This window comes from Canis lupus, chromosome 35 (genome assembly GCF_048164855.1).
Source record: "Canis lupus baileyi chromosome 35, mCanLup2.hap1, whole genome shotgun sequence".
Taxonomy (NCBI): Eukaryota; Metazoa; Chordata; class Mammalia; order Carnivora; family Canidae; genus Canis; species Canis lupus.
The window spans coordinates 5,523,253-5,550,110 of NC_132872.1; the positions used below are offsets into that span (position 1 = coordinate 5,523,253).

Here is a 26,858-nt window from a genome sequence, read left to right on the forward strand (position 1 = left end):
TCATTGTTTTTTCTCTTATTTACGTGTTGTATTTTCCTGCTTGTTTGCATACTTTGTAAATTTTTATTTCAATGTCAGGAGTCCTGAATTTTACCTTGTTGGATGGGTTTTTTTTTGGGGGGGGGGGGGGCACTTCTTTAAATGTTTGTGAATGATACTGAGAGATATCTAAGTTACTTTTGATCTTTCCGAAGCACACTTTTAAACTTTATTAGGTGAAATCAGAGCATTCTTTAGTCTAGGGTTCTTTTGTCTTTACTACTGAGGCAATAATCAACCCAAACTCTTATGTATTTTGGGGTTTTCCCTTTCTGGCCTTGGGAATGTGAACTATGCCTAGCCTTGTGTGAACTTGGGGAATTGTTCTGCTTGTTCTTTTTTGCTGGTCCTTTTTCCAGTGTTTGGTAGTTTTCTCACATGTATCTGCTGATCGGTTATCAGCTGAAGACTCAAGAGAAACTCCCTATACCTCTAGAACTTTCTGTGAGGTTTTTTTCCTCTCTGGTTCCACCCTAAGAATTCTAGCTAAGTTGGTCTCTTGGAATCCTCAACTGTCTACTCAACTTAGGGAAACTGCAGCACTCAGCCCAGGCTCCCCATCCCTACACAGATACCTGGACATTCTTTCCAGGCAGTGGGCTGAGGTATTCATAGGATCACTGCTCTGCCCTGCCTGCTGCCCAGTGTCTGAAAACTCTGTTTTTTGTTTTGTTGTTGTTGTTGTTGTTGTTGAACATAGAAGAATAAATCTAGTTCCTATTACTCTATTATGGCCAGAACAGCCTTTGATCTAATTAATATTTAATTCTAATACTCAAAACTCCTTGCTGCAGCTGTCTATAGACTAACACACACTTGTCTCCAGGGCATTTACTCTCACCATCTGCAAATGTCTTGGCTCGATATTCCTCCTTATGACACCACTTTTTCATAAATCTGGTGTTTTAGAGATCCACTAGATGATCATTTCAATATCCTGACCTCTCAGTCCCCTGACTTCTTATTCTATGATCATGTCCTCTGCCCCACACTTCAGTAGTCTGTTTTGCTGTTTATACTCTGGACTTTATCTTTACTACGATTGCATTCAAGACATAATCTCAGTTTCAAGCATTCCATTCTTCAACCATGGCCTCCTCTTTCTCTCCTGTCTTGCTTTATTTTTCTCCATAGCATTTATCATCATTTGACATACTAAATATTTAATATTACTGTTTTTTTTCTGCTTAGGTCTCCTCATTAGAATGTAGGCTCTGTGAAGGCTATCTTTCTAGTACTTAGCATACATTTAGGTACTATCTCCTTGAAACTTTCTTCACTTGACTTCTAAGGTACACTTGCTCTTGGATCTCCTATTATCTCACTACCTAGTCCTTTTTTGTCTCTTTACTAAAAAAATGAAAAGGTGTAAGCAGGTATAAAACCCACCTTACAAAGATAACTGGTCTTCTATGCTAAGGTGGCTGGGGCCTATGGCAGTAGGAAGGCTAGACAACTATCTACCCTCTAAAGAGCAAGATATTTTAGTACCCAAGGATGCTGAGAACTTACTTTCTAGGTATGTAGATAGGACATCTGTAGCAGGACAGCCAACATATGAAAGTATATTAGCTTTCTCCTACTGAAAAGGAAAATCACTTCCCAAAGAGAAATTTTAAATTTAGTTTTTACTGCTTCAACCAATGGTGAATATAAAACTTAATTCTCCGGACACCTGAGTGGCTCAGCAGTGGAGCGTCTGCCCTCCGCCCAGGGCGTGATCCCAGGATCCAGGATCGAGTCCCACATCGGGCTCCCCGCAGGGAACCTACTTCTCCCTCCGCCAAATAAATAAATAAATCTTTAAAAAATAATAAAAAATAAAAAATAAAACTTAATTCTCGGGGATCCCTGGGTGGCTCAGCAGTTTAGCATCTGCCTTTGGCCCAGGGCGTGATCCTGGAGTCCCGGAATCGAGTCCCACACCGGGCTCCCTGCATGGCACCTGCTTCTCTCTCTGCCTGTGTCTCTGCCTCTGTATTTCTCATGAATACATAAATAAAATCTTAAAAAAAATAAAAAATAAAACTTAATTCTCTATGTGGAGGAACTATCAAAAGAATTCCTAAAATAACTTATTTTATAAGTGAATAGGTAATCCCTAACTTATCTAGCCACAGACAGTTCATACAATTATAATAAAAAAGGTAAAAATTGACATTCTTCTACCACAAAAACAAGCTTGGTTAAATTTAGAAAAATAATATTGGAACATGCTCCTGATGAAAAGATAAATAAAAATAAACCACAAAATAAGATTTTCCCCTAAATTTAGCCAACCTTATAAGGAATGACAGAGTAACTGTCACAGATTGGAAGAGATTAAGGAGAAATTTTAACTAAATGCAATCTGGAGCCCTACACTGAATCCTGGAACAGGAAAAAAATAAAAAAAGATGCTAGTGGAAAAAACTGGCAAAATCCAAATACAATCTATAAATTGGTGTAAAAGTAAACAAACAAAAAACAAAGAAAGCCTCCATTTGGTACAAGAAACCTTTCCTCAGCATCTAGCACACATCCTCTGCGAAAGCACCTACTCTATCTGTAAGTTCTATGCCGGTCAAGACACACCTTCCAGGGCTGCACACCTTTTTTGTTCTTAGAAGGCTCTTCCTTTATTGCTTTGAGTTGCATCCTTTTGTAGCTTCACTCAATTTAGTTCTTCCTTCTAGAATTACACACAGTAAGCCTAATTCCTCTTTTACTTGATCTTCACATGGTTTACATTCTTCCTCAAGTTTCTTTTTAAAGCTTGACACACCCAGTTCCCTTAACCTTACACAGGATGATTTTACATCCTTTATTATTCTTGCCACACGCCTTTAACAACGCTCCAGTTTGTCAATGGGCTCCTTAAAATGAATGCTCAGGCTACACACCAGAGCATATCCAGCTGTCTCTGTTTGACACTCTACCTCCATGCCTAAAACTGTCCTCCTTTTTCAGCAGCTACATCACAGTGATCCTAAATCCTGTACCCAGATCTGTGTGGTATAACTGAATGCCTTATCATTCAGTGGTACGACCTCTTTTTTCTCCTCTTTTTTTACACTGGGAAGTGGTAGGTAAAAGGGAGATGTGTGTCCACAGTGTTCCTCAGAGAGCCTTCATCCATCCGCCCTGCTTTATCTGAGAATCCTACATCTCGACTGGCACAACCACCTAGTCACCAACACACACTTTAAAGCTGCCAGTGCACCATTTTATAGAAACCAGAGCTCTGAGATCGGAGTTTCCCAAAAGCCCTGGGCTCTGGAGTCATCTATGATGCAAAGGCCAACTCAGTACTTGTGGGCATCATCAATTTTCTGACCTTTCACCCTCCACCTCTCCAAATCCCTTTGAAGTCAAAGCATCAGTCATCCTGCTCAGGTATTTAAAAAAAAAAAAAAAAAAAAAAGCATAAACAGCACATGCACAGGAATGCTCGGAGGTCCACACTGTGCAAAACAACGTGAACGTTTAGAAGATGGCTTAAGCTTTGTTTGCATAATGGGCCTCGATGTAAACACAAATACAGCCTCTGCAAAGAGGCTTTGTCGCTTTGGGGACGGAGGGCTGGGAATGGGATGCCAGCAGCACCGGGTGGCCTCACGTAACCCTTCAGACCACGGCGCCCGCGGCTCCCCGGCTCCCCCAGCAGCGGCCCCCTCACCTCTCTTGTCCAGCAGCCACATGAACGCGAAGCAGGGCAGGAAGCCGATGGGTCCCCACAGCACGAGCAGCGCGATGTCCCAGCTGGAGAAGCCGTAGGCCTGGCGCGCCGAGTTCTGGATGGGGCCCCAGGTGTTCCAGACCAGGCCCTGCGCGAAGCCCAGCAGCGAGAAGAGCAGCAGCACCAGCCAGCGGCGCCCGTACACCCGCCCGGGCCCCGGCGCCGCCGCCGCCGCCGCCTCCCCGCGGCCCCTCCAGGCGCCCCCCGGCGCGGCAGGCCCGAGCCCGGGCCCCAGCAGCGGCTGCCGCTCCTCCTCGCTGCTCCAGCCCGCGCCCATGGCGACGCGTGGCCCGCGGGGCCTGTGCCCAGCGCCGTCCGGGGGGCCGCCGAGCAGCCCCGCGCCGCTGCGGTCGCCCTCGGCCTCCGGGCCACGCCTGCTGCGCCTGCGCCCTGCGCGCCCGCCCCGGGGCCGCGAGGAGGGGCAGGTGCCGCGCGCGCCGGGCGGAGGCTGGGGGGCCGCGCGAGGGGAGCCCCCGCCCCGACCGCGCCCCTGCACCCCGCGAGCCCCCGAGAGCCACCGGAGGCGGGCGCCGGCCTGCACACAGCCTCCCGGAGGACGCACGAGGAAGTCCCAGCGCCGCCGAGCCCGGGAGAAGGAGACTCCCCCGAGACGCTGTTTTAAGAGGTTGGCCCGGGAGCCTGGGATTGCTGGAGGAAGGGCCTAAGTTTACATCACGTGCCGAGTAAACAACTCGGATACCTCCCATTACTTAAGCTACTGCTTGCTTCCGTATTGGGACTTATTATTATTTCTGCTGGATTTCTGATTTTGGAAATTAAAGGCGTGTGTGTGTGTGTGGTGGGGATGGGGGATACGGTAAGAGCGAGCCGTTGCATCTGCCGCTTGAAAATAATTTCGTTTTTACGGACAGTCAGTACTTGCCTACTTTTATCATCATGTCTTACATACCCACCGACATCATAAGCTAGCCAATTCCATTCATACGCACGTAAAAAAAGGTAGAGATCTCTTTCTATCCGTTCACTGTCATTGATGGGCTAGTAATAAAGACATGTGGATGAAGACTAAGAGACTTCTGCCCCTAATGGCTTAGATCCCTCTCCAGTTGTTAGGATTTTGACCAAATGAAAAGTAAGTGAGAAGGGTGCGGGGAGGGGGAGGGTGTGATCTCTTGATCAAGCAGCCGGTTGTTTATTTCATTATACAGATCCGGTAGCCTGACAGCTGTCGGCGAGTGTCCTTGAAACCCTAAGTCAAGCGATTTGGCTTGTGTGGGTCGGGAAATGAGTCACGGAGAACGCACTTAAAGAACGTCTGCCTGGGGATCCCTGGGTGGCTCAGGGGATTGGCGCCTGCCTTTAGCCCGGGGCGTGATCCAGGGGTTCGGGGATGGAGTCCCGCATCGGGCTCCGAGAGTGGGGCCTGCTTCTCCCTCTGCCTGTGTCTCTGCCTCTCTCTCTCTCTCTCTCTCTGTGTCTATCATAATAAATAAAATCAGAAAAAGAAAGAAAGGAAAGAAAGAAAGAATGGAAAGAAAGAAAGGAAAGAAAGAAAAGAAAAGGAAAGAAAGGAAAGAAGGAAAGAAAGAAAAGAAAGAAGGAAGGAAAGAAAGAAAGAAAGAAAGAAAAGAAAGAAAGAAAAGAAAGAAAAACTCTGCCTGAAGTTCGTATTTCCCCGCAGCCACAAGAACCAGGCGGAATCGGGGGATTCCTGGGGGGGCTCAGCGGTTTGGAGCCTGCCTTCGGCCCAGGGCGTGACCCCGGAGACCTGGGATCCAGTCCAGCATCGGGCTCCCTGCATGGAGCCTGCTTCTCCCTCTGCCTGTGTCTCTGCTTCTTTCTCTCTGTGTCTCTCATGAATAAATAAATCTTAAAAAAAAAAAAAAAAGAACCAGACGGAATCATGTTGTTGCCAGAAGGGCCAGGGAGGTTGGAAGAGAAGCGTGAGCTGTCCTGGTACCCACGGAGTCAGCGGAGGCGGAGCCCCATTCTAGGGCCCCACGCCCCACAAAACTGCAAACCATCCGCTCAAACTCCTAAACTGCTGGGAGGAGGAAAGCGCCAAAGCAGATGGGAAGGACCCGACTGGAAAAGACGGGGAGCAGAAACTAAGGCTGCGACAACGAAAGAAAGAAGATCTTACGGCCTGTGGGGAAGGTTTAAAAAAAAAAAAAAGCGCCGGAGCCTAGACCACGTGCTGGCATTTCAGAACCAGGGCAATCAAAACAAACCTGCGTGGCCCCGCCCAGCGCGCGTCACGTGACGGCCGCGCCGCGGCGCTTCCGGGGAGCGTGGGAGCCGCCGCGACCACTTCCGGCCGCGCGGCCCGGGGGAGCCGGGGTCGGCGGCGCTCTGGAGGGGCTCCCGCTGCGCTGCCCACGCGTGTGGCCGGGGCGCGGCTGGCCATGGCGGCAGCCCCGGGGGCGACCCCCGACTCGGCCCCCGCCGCTGGAGCCGGAGAGGTGGAAGGTAGGCGCCGGGCTGAGGCCGGGCCGCGGGGGCTCGCCGCCCCTCCTGGGGCCGTGGCCTAGCGCCGTCCACGTGCCTCCCGCGCCGCAGGAACTGGGAGGAGGGTTTAGTGTGTTGAGGGGGTGCGTGGCCTCCTCCGTGGGGCATCCGGGTCTCCAGCCCCCACAGCCTGCCTGTGCCGTTCACGCGTCTGGGTGCTTTGGTTTTTTGTTTTCTCTTTGTTTTATTGGAGTTCAATTTGCCAACATATAGCATATCACCCAGTGCTGAGTGGTTTGAATGCGTTAAAATTACGTTTTTTTAAAAAAGATTTTGTTATTCATGAGAGACACACACAGACACAGGCAGAGGGAGAAGCAGGCTCCATGCAGGGAGCCCGACGTGGGATTCGATCCCGGGTCTCCAGGGTCACGCCCTGGGCTGAAGGCGGGCGCTAAACCGCTGAGCAACCCGGGCTACCGTCTTTCAACGCTTTAAAGATGAGTTTTCTTTTTTTTAAGATTGATATTTATTTATTTACTTTAAAAGATTTCACTTACCCATCATTGAGAGGCAGAGACACAGGCAGAGGGAGAAGCAGGCTCCCTGCAGGGAGCCCGACGTGGGACTCGATCCCAGGACCCCAGGGTCATATGCTGGGCTGAAGGCAGCGCTAAACTGCTGAGCCACCCGGGGACCCCTTTATTTTATTTATTTTATTTATTTATTTATTTATTTTATTTATTTTATTTTATTATTTTTTATTTTATTTTATTATTTTTTATTTTATTATTTTATTTTATTATTTTTTTTATAGATTCTATTTATTTATGAGAGACGCAGAGAGAGAGGCAGAGACACAGGCAGAGGGAGAAGCAGGCTCCATGCAGGGAGCCCGATTAAATTTGTGAAAGAGGAGCCCACTCGAGGTAAATGGAAATATCTGGCTGTATTATGAACAGAGGTTATGAGCTTTTTGTCAGGTTTTGGCGGAATCCGGCCTTAGATAACCAGCAGGGTCGGGTGGCCCATGTGCCTGAGATCTCTGTTAGCACCTTTTGAGAGGTTGCTTCCGTGCCTGGTGCTGTTCTGGGTACTGCCCCTGGGGATCGAGAGACTTTTGATTGTTTATTGTAATGTTTTTTTCCTTTCTTCTTTTTTTATAGATTTTATTTATTTATTCATGAGAGACACACAGAGAGAGGCAGAGCCCCAGGCAGAGGGAGAAGCAGGCTCCATGCAGGGAGCACGTTGCAGGACCTGGGTCTCCAGGATCAGACCCTGGGCCGAAGGCGGCGCTAAGCCACTGAGCCACCGGGGCTGCCCATAATGCCTTTTTCCAATTGAGTAACAGCCTAGAAAGTTAAAGAATGACTCCTAACTGGTAACACGAATAATAATACCAGGAGGTACACACCGGGTGGAGACTGTCACCAGGAGGGAGATCCCGGTGGGGGAAACATAACGTGCTTCAAGGAAGGGGTGGCTGGAGGTGAACCTTTAAAGATTGAATGGGATGGTGCCAAACTTAGGTGGTAGTGCTGGGGAGTTGTGGGAAGACAGCAGAAGACCCAGGATGGCTATGGTTGGAGATCAAATAGTCATGTTTGCCCAGAGTGGGAAATGACCAGTGCAAGCCCAAGGGACAATTATAACTTCCTCCTGGGGCAGCCCGGGTGGCTCAGCGGTTTAGCGCTGCCTCAGCCCAGGGCATGATCCTGGAGACCCGGGATCAAGTCCCACATTGGGCTTCCTGCGTGGAGCCTGCTTCTCCCTCTGCCTGTGTCTCTGCCTCTCTCTCTCTGTCTCTCATGAATAAATAAATAAAATCTTAAAAAAAAAAAAAAAAAAAAGTAACTTTCTCCTGTCTGACCACAGGCTCTTGTCTTTATAAACTCCCTCATATACCCTAAAGGTACAATTCTTGAACTACATCTGTACCTCACATTCGTTGATTCTTAACATTTTCTGTCCATCTATATGTACTCCCTTATCCAGTTTAAGACGCATGTTATTTTATATATAATATATATATATATATATATATATATATATAATTTTTCATGATCTCTCCCTTGAAGATGAACTGTACCCTTGTCCCTCCCTGCCTTTTATTCTTCTGGCAGAACTTGTGCCCTCCTTTAAAAAAAAAAAAAAAACTTGTGCCCTCGATGAACCCAACCTCTTGTCCTCCTTGCACCTGCGCTGACATGGCCAAATTTTGCTGGGAAAAGTCCTGTGCAAATTGATGACAGCATAAAATGAAAATGATAAACCTCATGAATATGCAGTCAGCATGGGCCAGAGATCCTGTGATTCTGTGTCTGTGATAAGCTTACTTCCTCTGATGACAATTCTCTTCATCTCTTTGTTACTTTCAGTGGGTAACTTTGCAGATCAGGTCAATTCTGCATCTAATTTGTCTTTCTCCTCTCCTTCACTATCAGACCCTTGTCCAAATCATCCACATTCTCACCTAAACCACTACTTTATCTTCAGGCCTCATGACCTGCTTTTTCCCTTGTGCCCGTCCAATCCCGTCTCCATGCAGCAGAAAAAGTGACACTCCCTTACTTAAAATTCTTCAATGAATTCCATTGCACTTAGAATACAATCCAAACTCATAACCATGGCCTACAGAAATCCTTGATGTGGGCTCTGCTGAAGTCTCCAGGAGCATCTGTTGTCACTCATTGCCCCCTCCTCTTTTCACATAGTTGGCTTACCTAATCTTCAGCTTTCAGAGTATGTCACCACCTGAGTTCTTACCAGAACAACCTATCTAGGGCAGCCCTGGTGGCCCAGCGGTTTAGCGCCGCCTTCAGCCTGGGGTGTGATCCTGGAGATCCCGGGGTCGAGTCCCACCTCAAGTCCCAGGTCGGGCTCCCTGCCTAGAGCCTGCTTCTCCCTCTGCCTGTCTCTCTCTCTCTCTGTGTCTCATGAATAAATAAATCTTTGTTTGTTTTTTTTTTTCTTTGTTTTTAAATAAATCTTTTAAAAAAAAAAGAGCAACTTATCTAAAACTGTCATTGTAGTTTTCACCTAACTCCTAACCATAGATAATCCTGCTTCCTTCATTTCAGTTATACAATCTGAAATTACTTGTTTGTTACTGTTTTTTTCCACTTGAACTTAAGTACCTTGAGGGCAGGACCTACAACAGACCTACATCTGTTTTATTCACCACGTGTATCCACGTGTGTCCCCAGGCACATAGTGGGCACTTAATACCTATTTGAGTGAGTGAATGAGTAAGGGAACTCTGTGCCAAGTCCAGGGGCAGGAGAAGAAAGAGCATGGCATGGTCCAGGAACCACAAGAAGCTGGTATTAGAAGTGGTGAGAGAGGGATCCCTGGGTGGCGCAGCGGTTTAGCGCCTGCCTTTGGCCCAGGGCGCGATCCTGGAGACCCGGGATCGAATCCCACGTCAGGCTCCCGGTGCATGGAGCCTGCTTCTGCCTCTGCCTGTGTCTCTGCCTCTCTCTCTCTCTGTGACTATCATAAATAAATTAAAAAAAAAAAAAAAAAGAAGTGGTGGGAGAAGTGGGATGGTGAAGGACCACTTATACCAAGTTAAGGAGTCTGGACTTTATGACAGTAGGAGGCCTTTATTTTTCTTATTTTTTATTTTTCCATTTGAGAGTAGTCATTTATTAACCGACCGGATTACAAAAACAACCGTGGTAGATACCTTAGTCCATCCTTCTAATAAGAGTAGGACGCCTTTAAAGACCTTTAGACAAGGGAGTAATATGATCAGATTTGATTTCAGGAGAATCACTGCTTGAACGGTGGAGGATAGATGGGAGGGAGAAAGACTAAAGGACAGATACTTAGCCTTTTAAGCCTCAGTTTTGTCCCCTGTGTAAAATGCGTAGTTGTTGTAAAAGTTAAAGGTAATTGTGGATCATCCAACATAGTGTCTGGCAGGAATTGCATATTCAAGAGTGGTAACCGTTTTTATGATTAATAAAAAGGCCTGGCACTGGTGACTGATGGATGTTGCAACTGAAAGAAAAATTAGAGGGAGCTCTGGAGTTTTCCAGCCTGAGAAACTACCTGTGAATTAGGAAACTGAGGAAAAGGAGATGGTTAGGAGTAATGTCTGAATGCATAGACTTTGGATATGGAAAGATGATACAAAAGATACCAAGCATGCAGCTGAGTAAGAAGAAGGTTTTTTGTTTTTTTTTTAAAGATTTTATTTATTTATTCATGAGAGACACAGAGAGAGAGAGGTGCAAACACAGGCAGAGGGAGAAGCAGGCTCCATGCAGGGAGCCCATCGCGGGACTCAATCCCAGGTCTCCAGGACCACACCCCGGGCTGAAGGTGGTGCTAAACCGCTGAGCCCCCCGGGCTGCCCAGAAGGGTTTTTTTTTAGACTTAGTATTCACTTTCCATAAATTCACCCTTTTAAAGTATGCAATTCATTGTTTTTTTAAGTATGTTTACAAAGTTGTGCAGCCATTACCACTATAATTCCAGAACATTTTCATCACACTGAGAAATCTGGTATCCGTTAGTAGTCATTCCCAATTAGACCCTCTCCCCAGCCTCTGGCAGTCACTAATCTACTCTCTGTCTCTGGATATTTGCCTACTCTGGATGTTCCTGTAAATGAAATGATACAATATAGAGCTTTATGTGTCTGGCTTCTTTCACATTGCATAATATTTTTAAGGTTCATCGTATTGTAGCATGTATCAATATTCCATTCCTTCTTATGGCTGAGTGATATTCCATGGTATGGTAATACCACATTTGTCTATCCATTTATCAGTTGATGGCATTTGGGTTGTTCGCACTTTTTGGCTATTCTGAATAATAGTGCTGTGAACATTCATATACACGTTTTTGTGTTAACATTTTTTTTAGTTTTCTTGGGCATATATCTAAAATTGGAATTGCTAGGTCATAATTCCACTTTTTGAGGAAACGGGTAATTTTTTTTTTTTTTTTTTTTAGAGAGCACAGTCATGAGAGAGGGCGTAGAGAGGGAGAGAGAGAGAGAATCTTAAGCAGGCTCCATGCCCAGAACAGAGCTCCATGCAGGTCTTGAGCTTACAAGCCTAAGATCATGACCTGATCTGAAATCAAGAGTCAGACACTTAACCGACTGAGTCACCCAGGTACCCCAGAGGAAACTGGTGATTCTTAATCTTGAAGTCGTAAGGAGGGAAAAAAATCTGATGAAAATATGGATTTGCTCCCCTGAAAAATGGCATGCACACACATTTTTGCAGGTGATTTCATATTTGTTTTTGTTTTTTTACTTTTTTTTATTTCATATTTTTGTATTAGATTCTCAGCATCCTGTCTGGAACTTTCAACCCCATTTTTTAATTAATTAATTTATTTATTTATTTTCAACCCCCCATTTTTTTCCAGACTGCATTTATTTTTATTTTTTTATTTTTATTTTTATTTTTTTTAATAAAATAATTTTTATTGGTGTTCAATTTACCAACATACAGAATAACACCCAGTGCTCATCCCGTCAAGTGTCCCCCTCAGTGCCCGTCACCCATTAGTAGTCCTCCAAACTTCCACCCCTCCTCCCCTCCACCACCCCTAGTTCGTTTCCCAGAGTTAGGAGTCTTTATGTTCTGTCTCCCTTTCTGATATTTCCCACACATTTCTTCTCCCTTCCCCTATATTCCCTTTCACTATTATTTATATTCCCCAAATGAATGAGAACATACACTGTTTGTCCTTCTCCGATTGACTTACTTCACTCAGCATAATACCCTCCAGTTCCATCCACTTTGAAGCAAATGGTGGGTATTTGTCATTTCTAATGGCTGAGTAATATTCCATTGTATACATAAACCACATCTTCTTTATCCATTCATCTTTCGATGGACACCGAGGCTCCTTCCACAGTTTGGCTATTGTGGACATTGCTGCTATAAACATCGTCAACCCCCCATTTTTAACTGTCATCCTCCCTAGAAGCACCAGTTTGGGGCAACTGCTTATTAACATTACAAAGTAAGTTAAATAGGCAAAATCCTACCAGAAGAGAAGGCTTTGCTTTAAATTACATGAGGCTTATATGAACAAAGGATTAAAAAGGTACATTCATTACATACATGATCTGAAAGGGTCAGTATGTTCAGGAATGCTGTGGGAGTCATAGGAAAGTTCATTTTTGAGCAAACTTATTACCACTCCATTATGAAAAAATATTTGAGTGTATATTATAAACAGAAGACTACTTATAAAAAGTGAGGTAGAAGACCTTGCTTTAAAGTAGTTTGTAAATAAAGTTTGAGGGAAAAAGATGCAGATAAGAAGAGCTGTAGTATAAAACATCCACAAGCAGGAAGGAATTAATTGGGAAGTAAATACTATATACCTTAAGTTCTTTGGACTGAGAGAAGAAAGAACAAATGCAAATTGGATTGGTCTGTACTTCCTAGAGTAATCTGAAAGTTGGTATAGTTTGAACATGGAAAGGAATGGAAGAGGCCATTTCTGGCAGGCAAGGCTGGGAGAAGAAGTGAATGGAGATAAGCCTGAGTCACTTAGGGCCAGAGGGCAGGGAGGAAGGTGAGGAGACAGACTGGTTCCACTGGAGGATAATTGGTAGCAGAGAACACAGGGGAAAAGAAAGATTGTGTCCATCGAAACCAAATAAGAGCAGGGTCAACCAGAAAAGTTGAAGTGAAGAGGGAAATCAATGGGTTTCTATTTTCTAGGAAGTCAGAGCAAGGCATCACAGATAGTGAGGAAGTAGAGGGAGGTATTAGGGATTGAGAGTGAAGAACTATAGGATGGTTGCTCAAGGGGCAAGAGTGATTAGGCATCAACTAGTGATAACTAACATGCAGGGACCAGGAAAGGGACCTGGTGGAGGTGAGCATGAAACTGTGGAACTGAGCCCTTTGTTTTGAGACTATTTCTGATTGTGCTCAAGAGCTCCTTCTGCAGCAGTAGAGAAAACAAGTGGTTAGTTTTAATATTTTATATACATTGCTAAAAATGAATTGTGTATTCAGAAAACATTTATTTAGCATCAGTTTATGCCAAACATTGTGCTGAGCTCTAGGGATAGAAATGGAATTGTCTTGCCTTCAAGGCTGTGATATTTTTTGTTTTAAGTAGCAACTTGAAAGTTATTAAAAGCAAAACATGATCATGTTGATAATCAAATAAATTGGACTGCTTATTTGAAAATAAAGGGGACCTTAAAAATGTAAAATAAAGAACCATGTTACTGCTATTATAGCTTTAAGTTCATTTTTTATTTTTCAATAAGATGATCTGTTTCTTTGGGGCATCTGGACGGCTCAGTCGATTGAATGTTGCACTCTTGATTTTGGCTCAGGTCATGATCTCAGGTTGTGAGATCCTGTCTGATTTCAAGGGTTTCAGGGTCTGCAACTCAGCAGGGAGTCTGCTTGAGATTCTCTGTCCCTCTCCCTCTGCATTCTCCACCCTTCATGTGTATGTGCTCTCTCTCAAAATAAATAAATCTTGAAAAAAAAAAAAAAAGATGTTTCCTCCTAAAAGGAAAACAACAAACATGAGATGAATGGCACAGAGGATTTTTAGGGCAGTGAAAATACTCTGTATGATAATATAATGGTGGATATATGCCATTATATTTTGGTTCAAGTCCATAGAATGTGCAACACTTAACACTGAACCAGATAAACTATGGTTTTTGGGTGAATATGTTGTGTCAATTTAGGTTTATCCTGGTTAAAAAAAAAATGTACCATTTTGGTGAATGATGTTGAGAATGAGGGAGCCTATGCATTTGTGGGAAGGGGATATATGGCAAATCTGTACCTTCTCAATTTTATTGTAAACTTAAAACCACTCTAAAATGATTCTTAAAAAACAGCCAACAACTATGAAACTACTTAATGTTAAGAATCAACTTAAATTCTGAGTGTGAGATATAGGATCACACATTGTTGGAGCTTTTCAGTGAAATTAAAAGTTGTAATTCTTTGGGGCGCTTGGGTGGCTCAGTCAGTTTAGTGTCTGCCTTTGGCTCAGGTCATGATCCCAGGGCCCTGGGTTTGAGCCCTGTAACAGGCTCCCTGCTCAGTGGAGACCCTGCTTCTCCCTCTCCCTCTGCCTCTCCCCCTGCTTGTTCTCTCTCTTTCAAATAAATAAATAAGTAAATAAATAAAATCTTTTTGTTTTTTTTAAATTGCAATTCTTTGAATCTGATGCTACCTTTCAGACTGAGGTTCTTTCTTTCTCTTGAGCTCTGGTAATTTTAATTGTAGCCAGGTTTATGCCTTAATGAAGAGAAGAATATACTCAGCAACTCTTCTAGTCTTTCCTGAAATGAGTAAACATTTAACATGGAGTTGGGAAGCCCTTAAGGGGGACCTCTCATGCACATGCGGTGCTCCCAGCAACCTATATTATCAGCATGAGGAAGGTAGATAAGAATTAACTTGATAAGCCAGGATACTTTTTTCTCTAGGAATTTATCTCCTGCTTTTAAGAAAAGGAAGATCTGGATGCCTGGGTGGCTCAGCGGTTTAGTGCCTGCGTTCAGCCCGGGGCGTGATCCTGGGGTCCCCAGGCTCCCTATATGTGGAGCCTGCTTCTCCCTCTGCCTGTGTCTCCCTCTGCCTGTGTCTCTGCCTCTCTCTGTGTGTCTCTCATGAATAAATAAAAATTAAAAAGATAAAAAAAGGAAAAATCCCTGCCCCAGCAACAACTCACTAACCACTGCTCACAGCCAATGAGAAACTCCCACAACCTCCAACTCTTGTTCTTCTCCAATGAACCTTTGTTTAAAACTGCCTAATTTCCTCCTAAAGTCAGTTTGCCTGTCCTGAGTTGTAATTCCTCTTTTATTCCCAAATAAGCTCATTTTCATGGTAAAATAACTGGATGTGGTTGACATTCCCAGAGAAATATCTCATTCCAGAGTTGTTTGAGTTTTATACTTACAGAGCTGATATTCCTATTTGGGTACTCCTTCTCAGTTGGAGATGCCATACTCTCTATGTCATTTTTTTTTTCTCACTAAAAAAAAAAAAAATGGCAGAAAGAGGCAAGAGAGTTTAAAGAAAAGCAGAGGTCTGTGTAAAGAATTTCCGTGTGAGAGCATACATATAATTCATGTGTAGATAAGTACTTTATATTTGGTAGGGACAAATATCACCAAAAAAATTACACTTTGAATTTTTTAACTGTGGTAAAAAACAACAAAATTTATCCTCTTAACTATTTTTAAGAGTAAATGGTGTTAAGTTCATTTACATTATTATGAGACAAGAGTTCTAGAACTTTTTTGTCTTGCAAATCTGTAACTTTGGACTCAGTAAACAACTCATCTTTTCTCCCACCCCTCAGCCCCTGGTAACTGCCATTCTAGTTTTCTGTTAAGTCAAATACTTTAGGTATCTCATGCAGGTGGAGTAATACAGTAGGTCTCTTTGTGACTGGCTTTTTTCACTTAGCATAATGTCTTCAAGGATCATCCATGTTGTAGCACATAACAGGATTTCCTTCCTTTTTTTTTTTTTTTTTAAATAATTTTTATTTATTTATGATAGTCACAGAGAGAGAGAGAGAGGCAGAGACACAGGCAGAGGGAGAAGCAGGCTCCATGCACCTGGAGCCCGATGTGGGATTCGATTCCGGGTCTCCAGGATCGCGCCCTGGGCCAAAGGTAGGCGCTAAACCGCTGCGCCACCCAGGGATCCCCGATTTCCTTCCTTTTTAAGGCTGAATGATACTCCATTGTATGGTGTCAATGGATGTTTGGGTTTCTTCCATCTTTTGGCTATTACGAATGTGTAGCTATGAATATGAGTATGCAAATCTTTTTAAGAATCTGCTGTTGAGGGGCATGTGGGTGGCTCAGTGGTTGAGTGTCTGCGTTTGGCTCAGGTCGTGATCCTGGGGTCCTGGGATAGAGTCCTGCATCACGCTCTCCCAGGGAGCCTGCTTCTCCCTCTGCCTGTGTCTCTGTCTCTCTGTCTCTCTTATGAAATAAAAAAACAATCTGATGAATATTTTTGATGAATAGTTGGAGAAAATAGCCATTTTATTTTAAAATGCGGAAAATTTACTTAGTGGAATTCTGAAGAACTAGATGGAAACATTTTGGTAGAAGTTTTGAAGATACTGTGGAGCATTTTAAAGAACTTTAGCCTGAGACACTATTCTTTCTAGAATTAACTTCACTTAAAATATAGATTTATTCTTCCTTGAAGTTTAAGATCAGTACTACTTTTGAACTTATAAGTACTATTTATGAGTTCTGGCTCATAAATGGATTAAAATAAGGAGGAGAAGATCATTTTCTGGCTTGACTGGGCAAGAGTTACAAGCATAAGAGGATGGGAAGAAGAAGCTGTTAAGTGTCCAATGTGTAACTGTCTTCTGCTCCCAGTCTGAACCTGCTTGGGTGTTCATTATCACACCAAGCCTTAGTATTGGAAAGATAATGTCGCAACAGCCTCAATACTTCTGGTTATGGTTTCTTCAGTGGCACCACCTTCTAGACCTTGAAGTTCAAAGTGTTTATGACTAAACCCTCATCATTTTACTTAAGCATTATATTAACTTTTAGGGGAATTTTCTTGATTTGTACTGACTTTTTAAAATAGTGACGGATAAAATAAGAAAGTATCATTGGTGGTGTTAGTTTTACCATTCGATCTTAGTACGAATATAGTATTTTGTTAAATAGTACTTGCATAATTCCATCTGTGTTTTTCTAATGTGGCCGAGATGTTCATTATTTTTTACCTTAATATCTACCATTCTAGAAGTTTTTAAATTTCTTTTATGTATATACAGAGTTGTCAGATTGATGAAACTGTGATAGGTTTACATGTATATATTTAGAAATAATTCAGCTCACCATGCCAGGACCTGGTTTTGTGACCTACTCTTCTGTCACCTTCTGAAAGCTTTTATTTATTTTTTAATGATTTTATTTATTTGAGAGAGAGAGTGGAAAAAAGCAGGGTGGGGGAGGCAGAGAGAAGCAGACTCCCCACTGAGCAGAGAGCCCAACTTGAGGTTTGATTCCAGGACTCTGGGATCATGACCCCAGCCAAAGGGTCTTAACTGACTGAGCCACCCAGGTGCCCCTTCTGAAAGCTTTTAAATAAGATTGTCAAAAAAAAAAAAAAAATTGTCGTAAAATCTAATAAAATTTAATTAAAGTCTTATAGTTATTAACATTTCTATTAAAATTATACCAGACATGAGAGATGATTTCATTTCCGTTTCATGATCTTTGTCTTAGTTGTGTTCTATCATTAGGAATGAATTCTGGAAACTTAGTAAGTTTTCCTTATTCTCATCTTGAATTCTAAATCTCAGATACAAATACAACCCAGGTATTAATTGATGGAAGGCAGATTGCTAACAAATTCAGAGAAATTAGGTTTCAAATTATTTTGCAGTTTGCATTAATTAAAGGGAAAAATTGCTGAGAATAAGGCAGTTTGCTTTTTGATCATGTTTCCGGGTCTCCAAAGAATTAGTTGAAACCAAAGCTGTAATAAATTGAATAACATGTTACATTTAGAGGGAGAAAAGACTGTTGTGCAACACCAAGATCACTAATCTTTTTTTCAGCAGTTTCTAAGTCATTTCATTAGAAATTGCTGCTTGCTTCACGTTTAGACCCAAATACACTTATCCTTTAAAGGCTGTCAAGATTGCTTCAGAATTTTTATAGCTCTTTGCAAATATTTCTGGCTTGGAGTGACAGAGTGCATCCCTGGGCTCTTTTTTTTTTTTTTTTTTTTTTTTTTTTTTTTTTTTTTTTTGGGCTCTTTAATTAATACATGTAGATTGCATTCTTCTTTAAGGGAAGTTGTAACACTTAAATTTGTTAATTTAATGGCGCAGTTCATTGTTGATTAAACTATCAGAAACCAAATTACTTTTATCTCACAACCAGCTGATTGTTTTATTTCATTGATAGGCTTGAGATTCTGTAAATATGCTAATTTCTTGTTATGGTGAGCATCCTCTTGCTCTGCTCTACACACACTTTTATAACACTTTTTATTCATTTAGCCAATGTTAGAGCATTTAATACATCCCAGTCACTGGGCCAGGTGCTTTCTCAGCAAATTTTAGTTTTTAGGGTCTCCTATTTAACTTCTGGGATGTCTCTGATTTTTAAATCAGATGATTAAATACTGTTTTAAAAGGCATACGCTAGAGGAAAAAAATATTTCTTTGAACACTACTCATGCGTTACTAATGACCATGTATTATTTGTGGAAGGGTGGCAAGATATATATCTTACCCAAGTACGAGAACTCTTTGGGGAATGTTGAAAGCCAGATTTATTGCCTCTCATTAAAATAAGCCGAATAAATAAATCCCTGCCCCAAAAGGACTGGTGCTTCTCTTTTTCTCTGCCCTTCAAAGTTCTAGAAACAAAGTCCTCAAAGTTTGAATATTTTTCAACTATAGAACTGAAAGAATTACTACAAGGTCAGACCAGCCATTATTCATTCAGTGTAAGTCACAGAATATTTTATAGAGGTAATATGGTTGTCCTTGAAAACAATAGCCTCAGAAGGCAAGGTGTTAAACCTTGTTACGAACTAGTAACAGTCTTGACTATAAGAATTAATTTTTATATGTGAAAGGATTTAGGAGGCAGAATTTTGCTGGTATTGGTTCAGTGGCACAAAGATGGACATTTTTGCATTCTTTCAGCTGAGGTTTGCAATTTCCTGGGCCTTTTTTATTTTTTTATTTTTGAAGTAATCTCTATGCCCGATGTGGGGCTCTAACTCTCAACCCCAAGATCAAGAGTTAAATGCTCTACCACCTGAGCCAGCCAGGGGCCCCCTGGTCCTCTCTTTGATCTCTCAAGGTGGCTAACCATTATGTCTGTTTTCCAGGCAAAATATAAGAGAGAAGGTTGAGAGCAAAAAGACTGACTTGGCAGCTTCCAGATATATCTCTGGCCACTTGTATCTGCACAGAAGTGTAGGAATTGTAATTTTTCAGCCACACTCGTTGTCCAGAGTTGTGTTAATAAGGAAGAAGAGAGAGAGTGGTATTGGATAAGGTAGGCAACTAGCAGTGTCTACTACAGGTATTACCCCACCACTCCCTGCCCATGGGGACAAACCACAACATTCCCTCTCTCCAACGCACACATGGATTTATTATCCATGAATGGGTCTACAGCTTTCCCAAATTAATTCTCTTTCCAGATTACACTCTCTCTCCTGAGTCTGTAATGCTGGTATAGGTCCCACAGTTTGAATTCTCTGGAAGCAGGATTATGCAGTAGAAAGAGCACTGGACTTGGAATCAGGGAACCTAACCTGTAGTTCCAGGTCATCACTGATGTGTTAAACTTTGACATCTGAGCTTCCTATTCTTCCTTTGGATAATGGAAATGATATGCCTTCTTTGCCTATGTTTTATAGGTTTCTTAGAGATCAGATGAGCAGTTTTCATGTATGTAAATGGCAAATGGTAAAGGAAATATATTATGATGATGATGATGTTCAAAACCAAACTCTTCATCTTCCCTCCAGAATGAGCTGCTGCTCCTAACTTTTTTTTATGTCAAGTCACAAAGTCTAGAAACCCTCAGTCTCCCTTATGGCTGCCATCTTCCTCCCACCCCACATGTCTTTGTTTGTAATAGTCTTTGATATTAATCTCTTAGTATTTCTATATCTCCACCATCTCTGCCTTCCTTACTGCCACCCCTTGCTGTTCAGGGCCTTACTGTAATACTTCTTACTTGGCTAGTACAGTAGCTCTGAGTCAGTTCCAGTCTCTACATCTTCACACATTTCTACATAGCCCTCATTTTTATTGCTGATGGGTATAATGTACCATGGGAAAAATTTACATAATATTTAGTAATATTCAGTAAATATTTTTCTATTTTTAGATATTAAGCTGTTTATATTTTTAGTTTTCATATTATGGTAGTAGATATTTTATGTGTATACGTATATATTATAAATATGCATGTAGCTGATGATGATTTTGTTAAAAGCAAATTCCTATAACAGGAGTTACTAGATTAATGGGTGGTTATCTGAGATTTCTGCTTCACTTTTCCAGTTGTTTGCCAGAGGATAGTACTAATTTACATGCCACAAACAACAGAGTGTTATCTTGAATGTATTACAGTTTCTTGTAGTCTAGCAAAACTTACAAAATATATAATAAAAATGCAGCTTGTCTATTTTCCATGTACATGGAATCCAGACACTCCAAGTCCAGGAAGATTTGGTGTATCATGATCCAGGTAACCTTGTACTTATATTTATCAGCGAGTATGGGTCTAGACCCCTAATGTGAATTTATCAAGCATGTCAAAAGTTGAAAACAAGAATCTCAAGGAAAGATAGAAAATTTTGCTCCTGGTCACATCCTGTTTCCCTTACAGGCTCTTCAGCACTTACCTATGAACTTGGGGCTTCATTTACTTGGGGGCCCAAGGGTGCCTTCTCTCTTCCTCCCTCCACATAGCCCCACCCAGCCACCCAGGGCATCTATTGCCTTTCCCCTCTTGAATGTCCACATGTCTCCTCACCTGGGAGCCCTGAATGTGTAGACAGTGACAGACTGTCCTCAAATGTCTTGCTTACTTTCATCAAAGTTTTAGGGGAAGGATTCTGAGTGTTTGCCCTTGTCTGAGAAAAGAGGCCAAGTTGACTTAAAGTTTTTCATTTTCTTTAAAAACAAGCCTTAAGAATAGTTAATGAATTAGAGGCTTTAGCTGATTATTCTAGAGAATCATAAATTTAGAGAATCATATGCTAATGATATATGCATATGTATCAGGAATCAGTATGAAGCATGTTTTGACTTTCCCAAAAAAAACTTCCATTTTAAGATGTCTTTAAGGAGAAACTTACTTGTTCTTTTATTTAGCAAATACTTATCATTACCATCCAACCCAGGATTTACAGTCTATGATTCTGTGAAATTTATTGAAGTACTCAGTCACAAAATTTATTTTTACATATCCCTTATACTGTTTATAGATACAATTGATGTCAATGATTAACATTGATACCTGTCATAGTATATCTTTTATCTTTTTAAATCTTGAAATGAAAACAATCATTCCCCACCCCTTTGACTGATATAGGAATTCAGTAGTCTTTTGGGGTAAACACATGATATTTGACAAGTAGAATTATTCCTGACTCCAGCAGCTCTAGTTCTAGAGTAGTCCCATCAGCATTTCATATATAAGCCTCTATTTAGGAAATGCAATTTTCAAAAAATGGTGTCTTTAAAAATTTAAATATAGTGGAAAGCCTTTTTTAAAAGATACCTAGGAATAAACCTAACCAAAGATGGAAAGGATCTATACCCTCAAAACTATAGAACACTTCTGAAAGAAATTGAGGAAGACACAAAGAGATGGAAAAATATTCCATGCTCATGGATTGGCAGAAGTAATATTGTGAAAATGTCAGTGTTACCCAGGGCAATATACACGTTTAATGCAATCCCTATCAAAATACCATGGACTTTCTTCAGAGAGAACAAATTATTTTAAGATTTGTGTGGAATCAGAAAAGACCCCGAATAGCCAGGGGAATTTTAAAAAAGAAAACCATATCTGGGGGCATCACAATGCCAGATTTCAGGTTGTACTACAAAGCTGTGGTCATCAAGACAGTGTGGTACTGGCACAAAAACAAACACATAGATCAATGGAACAGAATAGAGAACCCAGGAGTGGACCCTGAACTTTATGGTCAACTAATATTCGATAAAGGAGGAAAGACTATCCATTGGAAGAAAGACAGTCTCTTCAATAATGGTGCTGGGAAAATTGGACATCCACATGCAGAAGAATGAAACTAGACCACTCTCTTGCACCAGACACAAAGATAAACTCAAAATGGATGAAAGATCTAAATGTGAGACAAGATTCCATCAAAATCCTAGAGAAGAACTCAGGCAACACCCTTTTTGAACTCGGCCACAGTAACTTGCAAGATACATCCATGAAGGCAAAAGAAACAAAAGCAAAAATGAACTATTGGGACTTCATCAAGATAAGAAGCTTTTGCACAGCAAAGGATACAGTCAACAAAACTCAAAGACAACCTACAGAATGGGAGAAGATATTTGCAAATGACCTATCAGAAAAAGGGCTAGTTTCCAAGATCTATAAAGAACTTATTAAACTCAACACCAAAGAAACAAACAATCCAATCATGAAATGGGCAAAAGACATGAAGAGAAATCTCACAGAGGAAGACATAGACATGGCCAACATGCACATGAGAAAATGCTCTGCATCACTTGCCATCAGGGAAATACAAATCAAAACCACAATGAGATCCCACCTCACACCAGTGAGAATGGGGCAAATTAACAAGGCAGGAAACAACAAATGTTGGAGAGGATGTGGAGAAAAGGGAATCCTCTTGCACTGTTGGTGGGAATGTGAACTGGTGCAGCCACTCTGGAAAACTGTGTGGAGGTTCCTCAAAGAGTTAAAAATAGACCTGCCCTACGACCCAGCAATTGCACTGTTGGGATTTACCCCAAAGATGCAGATGCAATGAAACGCCAGGACACCTGCACCCCGATGTTTATAGCAGCAATGTGCACAATAGCCAAACTGTGGAAGGAGCCTCGGTGTCCATCGAAAGATGAGTGGATAAAGAAGATGTGGTTTATGTATACAATGGAATATTACTTAGCTATTAGAAATAACAAATACCCACCATTTGCTTCAACGTGGATGGAACTGGAGGGTATTATGCTGAGTGAAGTAAGCCAGTCGGAGAAGGACAAACATTATATGTTCTCATTCATGTGGGGAATATAAATAATAGTGAAAGGGAATATAAGGGAAGGGAGAAGAAATGTGTGGGAAATATCAGAAAGGGAGACAGAACGTAAAGACTGCTAACTGGGAAACGAACTAGGGGTGGTAGGAGGGGAGGAGGGCAGGGGGTGGGAGTGATTGGGGGACGGGCACTGGGGGTTATTCTGTATGTTGGTAAATTGAACACCAATAAAAAATAAATTAAAAAAAAACATTTTTTGACATTGAAAATTATAAATATTTTCCAACACTTAAAATTTAATAAGAAAAATCACTTAAGGGGATCCCTGGGTGGCTCAGCGGTTTAGCGCCTGCCTTTGGCCCAGGGTATGATCCTGGAGTCCCAGGATCGGGTTCCACATCAGGCTCCCAGCATGGAGCCTGATTCTCCCTCTGCCTGTGTCTCTGCCCCCCGCCCCCCATGTCTATCATGAATAAATAAATAAAATCTTAAAAAAAATATATCACTTAAGAATTATGGTTTTTGAGGTTAAATATTTATGTAAATAGTAATAAACGAAGTATAAAATGTAGTATAATTGCATGGAAAGATTTACCATAATAGAAATGATACTAGCTATTTTTCCTTCATATTACATGAAATAACTTTATAGTTATCACTCTATTTCTCTCCCCAGGTGAACGTGTCAAACCTTTTACACCAGAGAAAGCAAAAGAAATTATAATGTCTTTACAACAACCTGCAATCTTCTGTAACATGGCTTTTGATTGGCCAGCACACCACTGGACTGCTAAGCACCTTTCTGAGGTCCTTCATGACAAGCAGATCCGGTTCAGGATGGGAATGAAAAGAACAGATACAGGTAGGACTACAAGCAATCATAATAATAACATCTCTTCAGTAGCATTCCCACATTCTTAGCAGTGGTTTATGTCTAGAGAATCCTTTATTTCTAATCCTGTTTTTGACCATTTGCAGATGGGAAAGTTTTATTGGAGGTTTTAGGAGAACAGTTTGTGTTAAGACTTTTTTTTTTTTTTTTTAATGTACTATGCCTGTAGTTGATAACCTTATGCAATTGATAGCCTTATAACTTTGTTCATGTATCATGGTTCACTGAATGTGGTAGAAAACTTAATATTTGTTAACGTGCTATTATTTATGTTCCCCTATGACTGAAAAAGATTATTACCAAGCTTATAGTCCCTTTTGCTTTTTACTCATGTAGAATGTGTCCTTTTATTTGTGGCTTCAGGCACTATATATATACTGCTTGCTCCTGGTTGTAATTTTATCTCTGCTCCATCAGCCGCCTGACCTCTGTGGTTCTGCATCAATATGAAAAGTATGTAAAGCTGTCTTTCTTTTCATCCTTTTAAGCAATTAGAATTTGCCAGCCTCTTCTTTTTCTCTGGAGACTTGTAACATTTTGATATTTTGCCTTATAGTCAGATAAAGCAGTTGCTGTTAATTCTAAAAATAGTAAAAGGAAAGAGTGCTGTTTAAAGGAATCCATAACCATTGAATGGCTTTAGAAGTGTTTAACTTCTATTTAAATATGGGCAAGGTTGGTAGTCTACAATTTCACAGTGTTTGAAGCATTGCTGTGAAGTGGCTCTATGAATATAGGAAGTAAGAGCACAGGCTGAGTTTTTATGGGCCTTTTGCCAGTCTAGCATTTAATTTTAACCCAGAAGGAACTAGAAAATTACCCAGCTTCCCTCTAGCTTCTCCAAGCTTCTTTTTCTCCTGTTGACCTTCTCATGTATCTCTCAAGAGTTATTTGGTTTTTGGTATCTAGAACCCCCTTGTACTCATGGCAGAAACAGTAGGATTAATAAGCAAAACTCTTTAAAATCTCATTCTAATCACAGATCAAAATCTTACTGTGTTTTAAAATTAAATGCTAGACTGGCAAAAGGCCCATAAAAACTCAGCCTATGCTCTTACTTCCTTGATTTTAGTCAAATAAATCTCCCATCCACTGAGATGTCTATTAGACAATAATTTTGAGATAAATAGGAGCTATAATTTTTTTCATACCCTGGTTAGACTCCAAATACAACATGACTACTAATTGCTAATAGTTATTGAGAGCTATTGTGTCAGGCACTCTTCTGAGTGCTTTATACGTATTAATTCTTTTAATCTTCTTCAAAATCTCTTAGAATGGTTCTATTATAAGCCTATTTTCTAGATGAGGTACAGTGATTTGACATTTTCAAGCTAATACTTAAACATAAGAGAAAAAGAAAGTAGAAGTTCTCTGCAGTTGTGAGCAACTGCTCTGTTTTTACTAAAGATAATTTTTTTTAAAATAGGTACAATTCACATAACATAAAATTTATCATTTTAAAGTGTACAGTTCGGTGCTTTTAACATATGCATGATGTTGTGCAACCATCATCACTATCTAATTCCAGAACATTTCATCACCCCATAAGGAAGCCCAGTACCCTTTAAGCGGTCACTCTCCATTCCACTTTACTCCCTGACAACCTTTCTTTTCTTATAGATTTGCCTATTTCATATAAACAGAATCATTCAATACATGGCTTTTGTGTATAGCTTCTTTCATATAGCATATTTTCTAGCTTCTTTCACATAGCATATTTTCAAGATTCATCTAAGTTGTAGCATAAATCTGTACTTCATTTCTTTTTATTGTTGAATAATACTCCATTATATGTACATATCACGTTTTGTTTATCCATTCATCAGTCGATGGACATGTGGGTTGTTTCCACTTTTTGGCTATTATGAATAATGCTGCTATGAACATTTATGAGCAAGTTTTTTTATATGGATATATGTTTTCATTTCTCTTGGGTTTATACCTAGAAGGGGGATTGCTGAGTCCTACAGTAACTCTGTATTTAACCTTTTTTTTTTTTTTTTTTAAGGTTTTATTTATTTATTCACGAGACACAGAGAGAGAGGCAGAGACATGGGCAGAGGGAGAAGCAGGCTCCATGCAGGGAGCCTGATGTAGGACCTGATCCCGGGACTCCAGGATGACGCCCTGGACAGAAGGCCGGTGCTAAACTGCTGAGCCACCCTGGGATCCCTGTTTTTAACCTTTTAAGGAACTGCCAAAATGTTTTCCAAAGCAGCTGAACCATTTTACATTCCTACCCCAATGTATGAGGGTTTTAATTTCTCTACATCTTTGCCAATACTTACCAATTTTTTATTCCAGCCATCCTAGTGGGTGTGAAGTGTTACCTCATAATGGTTTTGATATGCATTTCCCTAATGACTAATGATATTGAGCATCTTTTCATGTGTTTACTGACTATGTGTATGTCTTCGGAAAAATGTCTATTTGAGTCCTTTGCCCATTTTCTAATTGAGGTGGTTTTTGGTTTGAACGGGTTTTTTGGTCTTTTTGTTGTTGAGTTTAAAAAAGATCTTTACAAGGAATCCTTGGGTGGCTTAGTGGTTTAGTGCCTGCCTTTGGCCCAGGGTGTGATCCTGGAGTCCTGGGATCAAGTCCCACATCAGGCTTCCTGCATGGAGCCTGCTTTTCCCTCTGCCTATGTCTCTGCCTGTCTCTCTCCTCAGTGTCTTTCATGAATAAATAAATAAAATCTTTAAAAAAAAAAAATCTTTACAGATCTTCCTCAACTTATGATGGGATTAAGTCTTGATAAACTCATCATAAATTGAAAATATTTCAAATCAAATTTGAAATTTAATACACCTAACTGGGCACTTGGGTGACTCAGTTGGTTAAGCATCTGCCTTCAGCTCAGGTCATAATCCTGGGGTACTAGAAATCAACCCCTGAATCAGGCTCTCTGCTCAGTGAGAAGTCTCTGTCTCCCTTTGCCCCTCTGCCTGCTCGTGCTCTCTCTCTAATAAATAAACCAAATCTAAAAAAAATAATAATAATAATACACCTAACTTACCAAATGTAATAACTTAGCCTAGCC

General features: G+C 41.2%; 2 protein-coding genes and 1 long non-coding RNA gene across 7 annotated transcripts in view; 2 read left to right on the plus strand and 1 right to left on the minus strand.

Moving 5' to 3' along the window:
* SLC49A4 (solute carrier family 49 member 4) overlaps nt 1-4,049 on the minus strand; it is a 77,342-nt gene extending 73,293 nt beyond the window's left edge. The window contains exon 1 of the mRNA XM_072812243.1: nt 3,698-4,049. Within this exon, the coding sequence (XP_072668344.1) occupies nt 3,698-4,034 (337 nt within the window). The 5' untranslated portion in view covers nt 4,035-4,049. The remainder of the gene's footprint in view (nt 1-3,697) is intronic.
* Nucleotides 4,050-4,245: 196 nt separating this feature from the next.
* LOC140624967 (uncharacterized) lies at nt 4,246-5,609 on the plus strand. Its single transcript, XR_012024385.1, has 2 exons — nt 4,246-4,382; nt 5,400-5,609. It is a non-coding gene; the product is annotated as an uncharacterized lncRNA (long non-coding RNA).
* A 397-nt stretch (nt 5,610-6,006) lies between these two features.
* The window catches only part of HSPBAP1 (HSPB1 associated protein 1), a 64,034-nt gene continuing 43,182 nt past the window's right edge, over nt 6,007-26,858 (plus strand). For 2 of the 5 annotated variants that reach the window (XM_072812041.1, XM_072812042.1), the window contains exons 1-2: nt 6,007-6,187; nt 23,600-23,785. In XM_072812041.1, the coding sequence (XP_072668142.1) occupies nt 6,124-6,187; nt 23,600-23,785 (250 nt within the window). In that variant the 5' untranslated portion in view covers nt 6,007-6,123. Of the gene's footprint in view, nt 6,188-23,599; nt 23,786-24,178; nt 24,269-26,858 lie in introns of those variants that run through there. The other 3 variants (XM_072812045.1, XM_072812043.1, XM_072812044.1) reach the window with 3 other exon arrangements.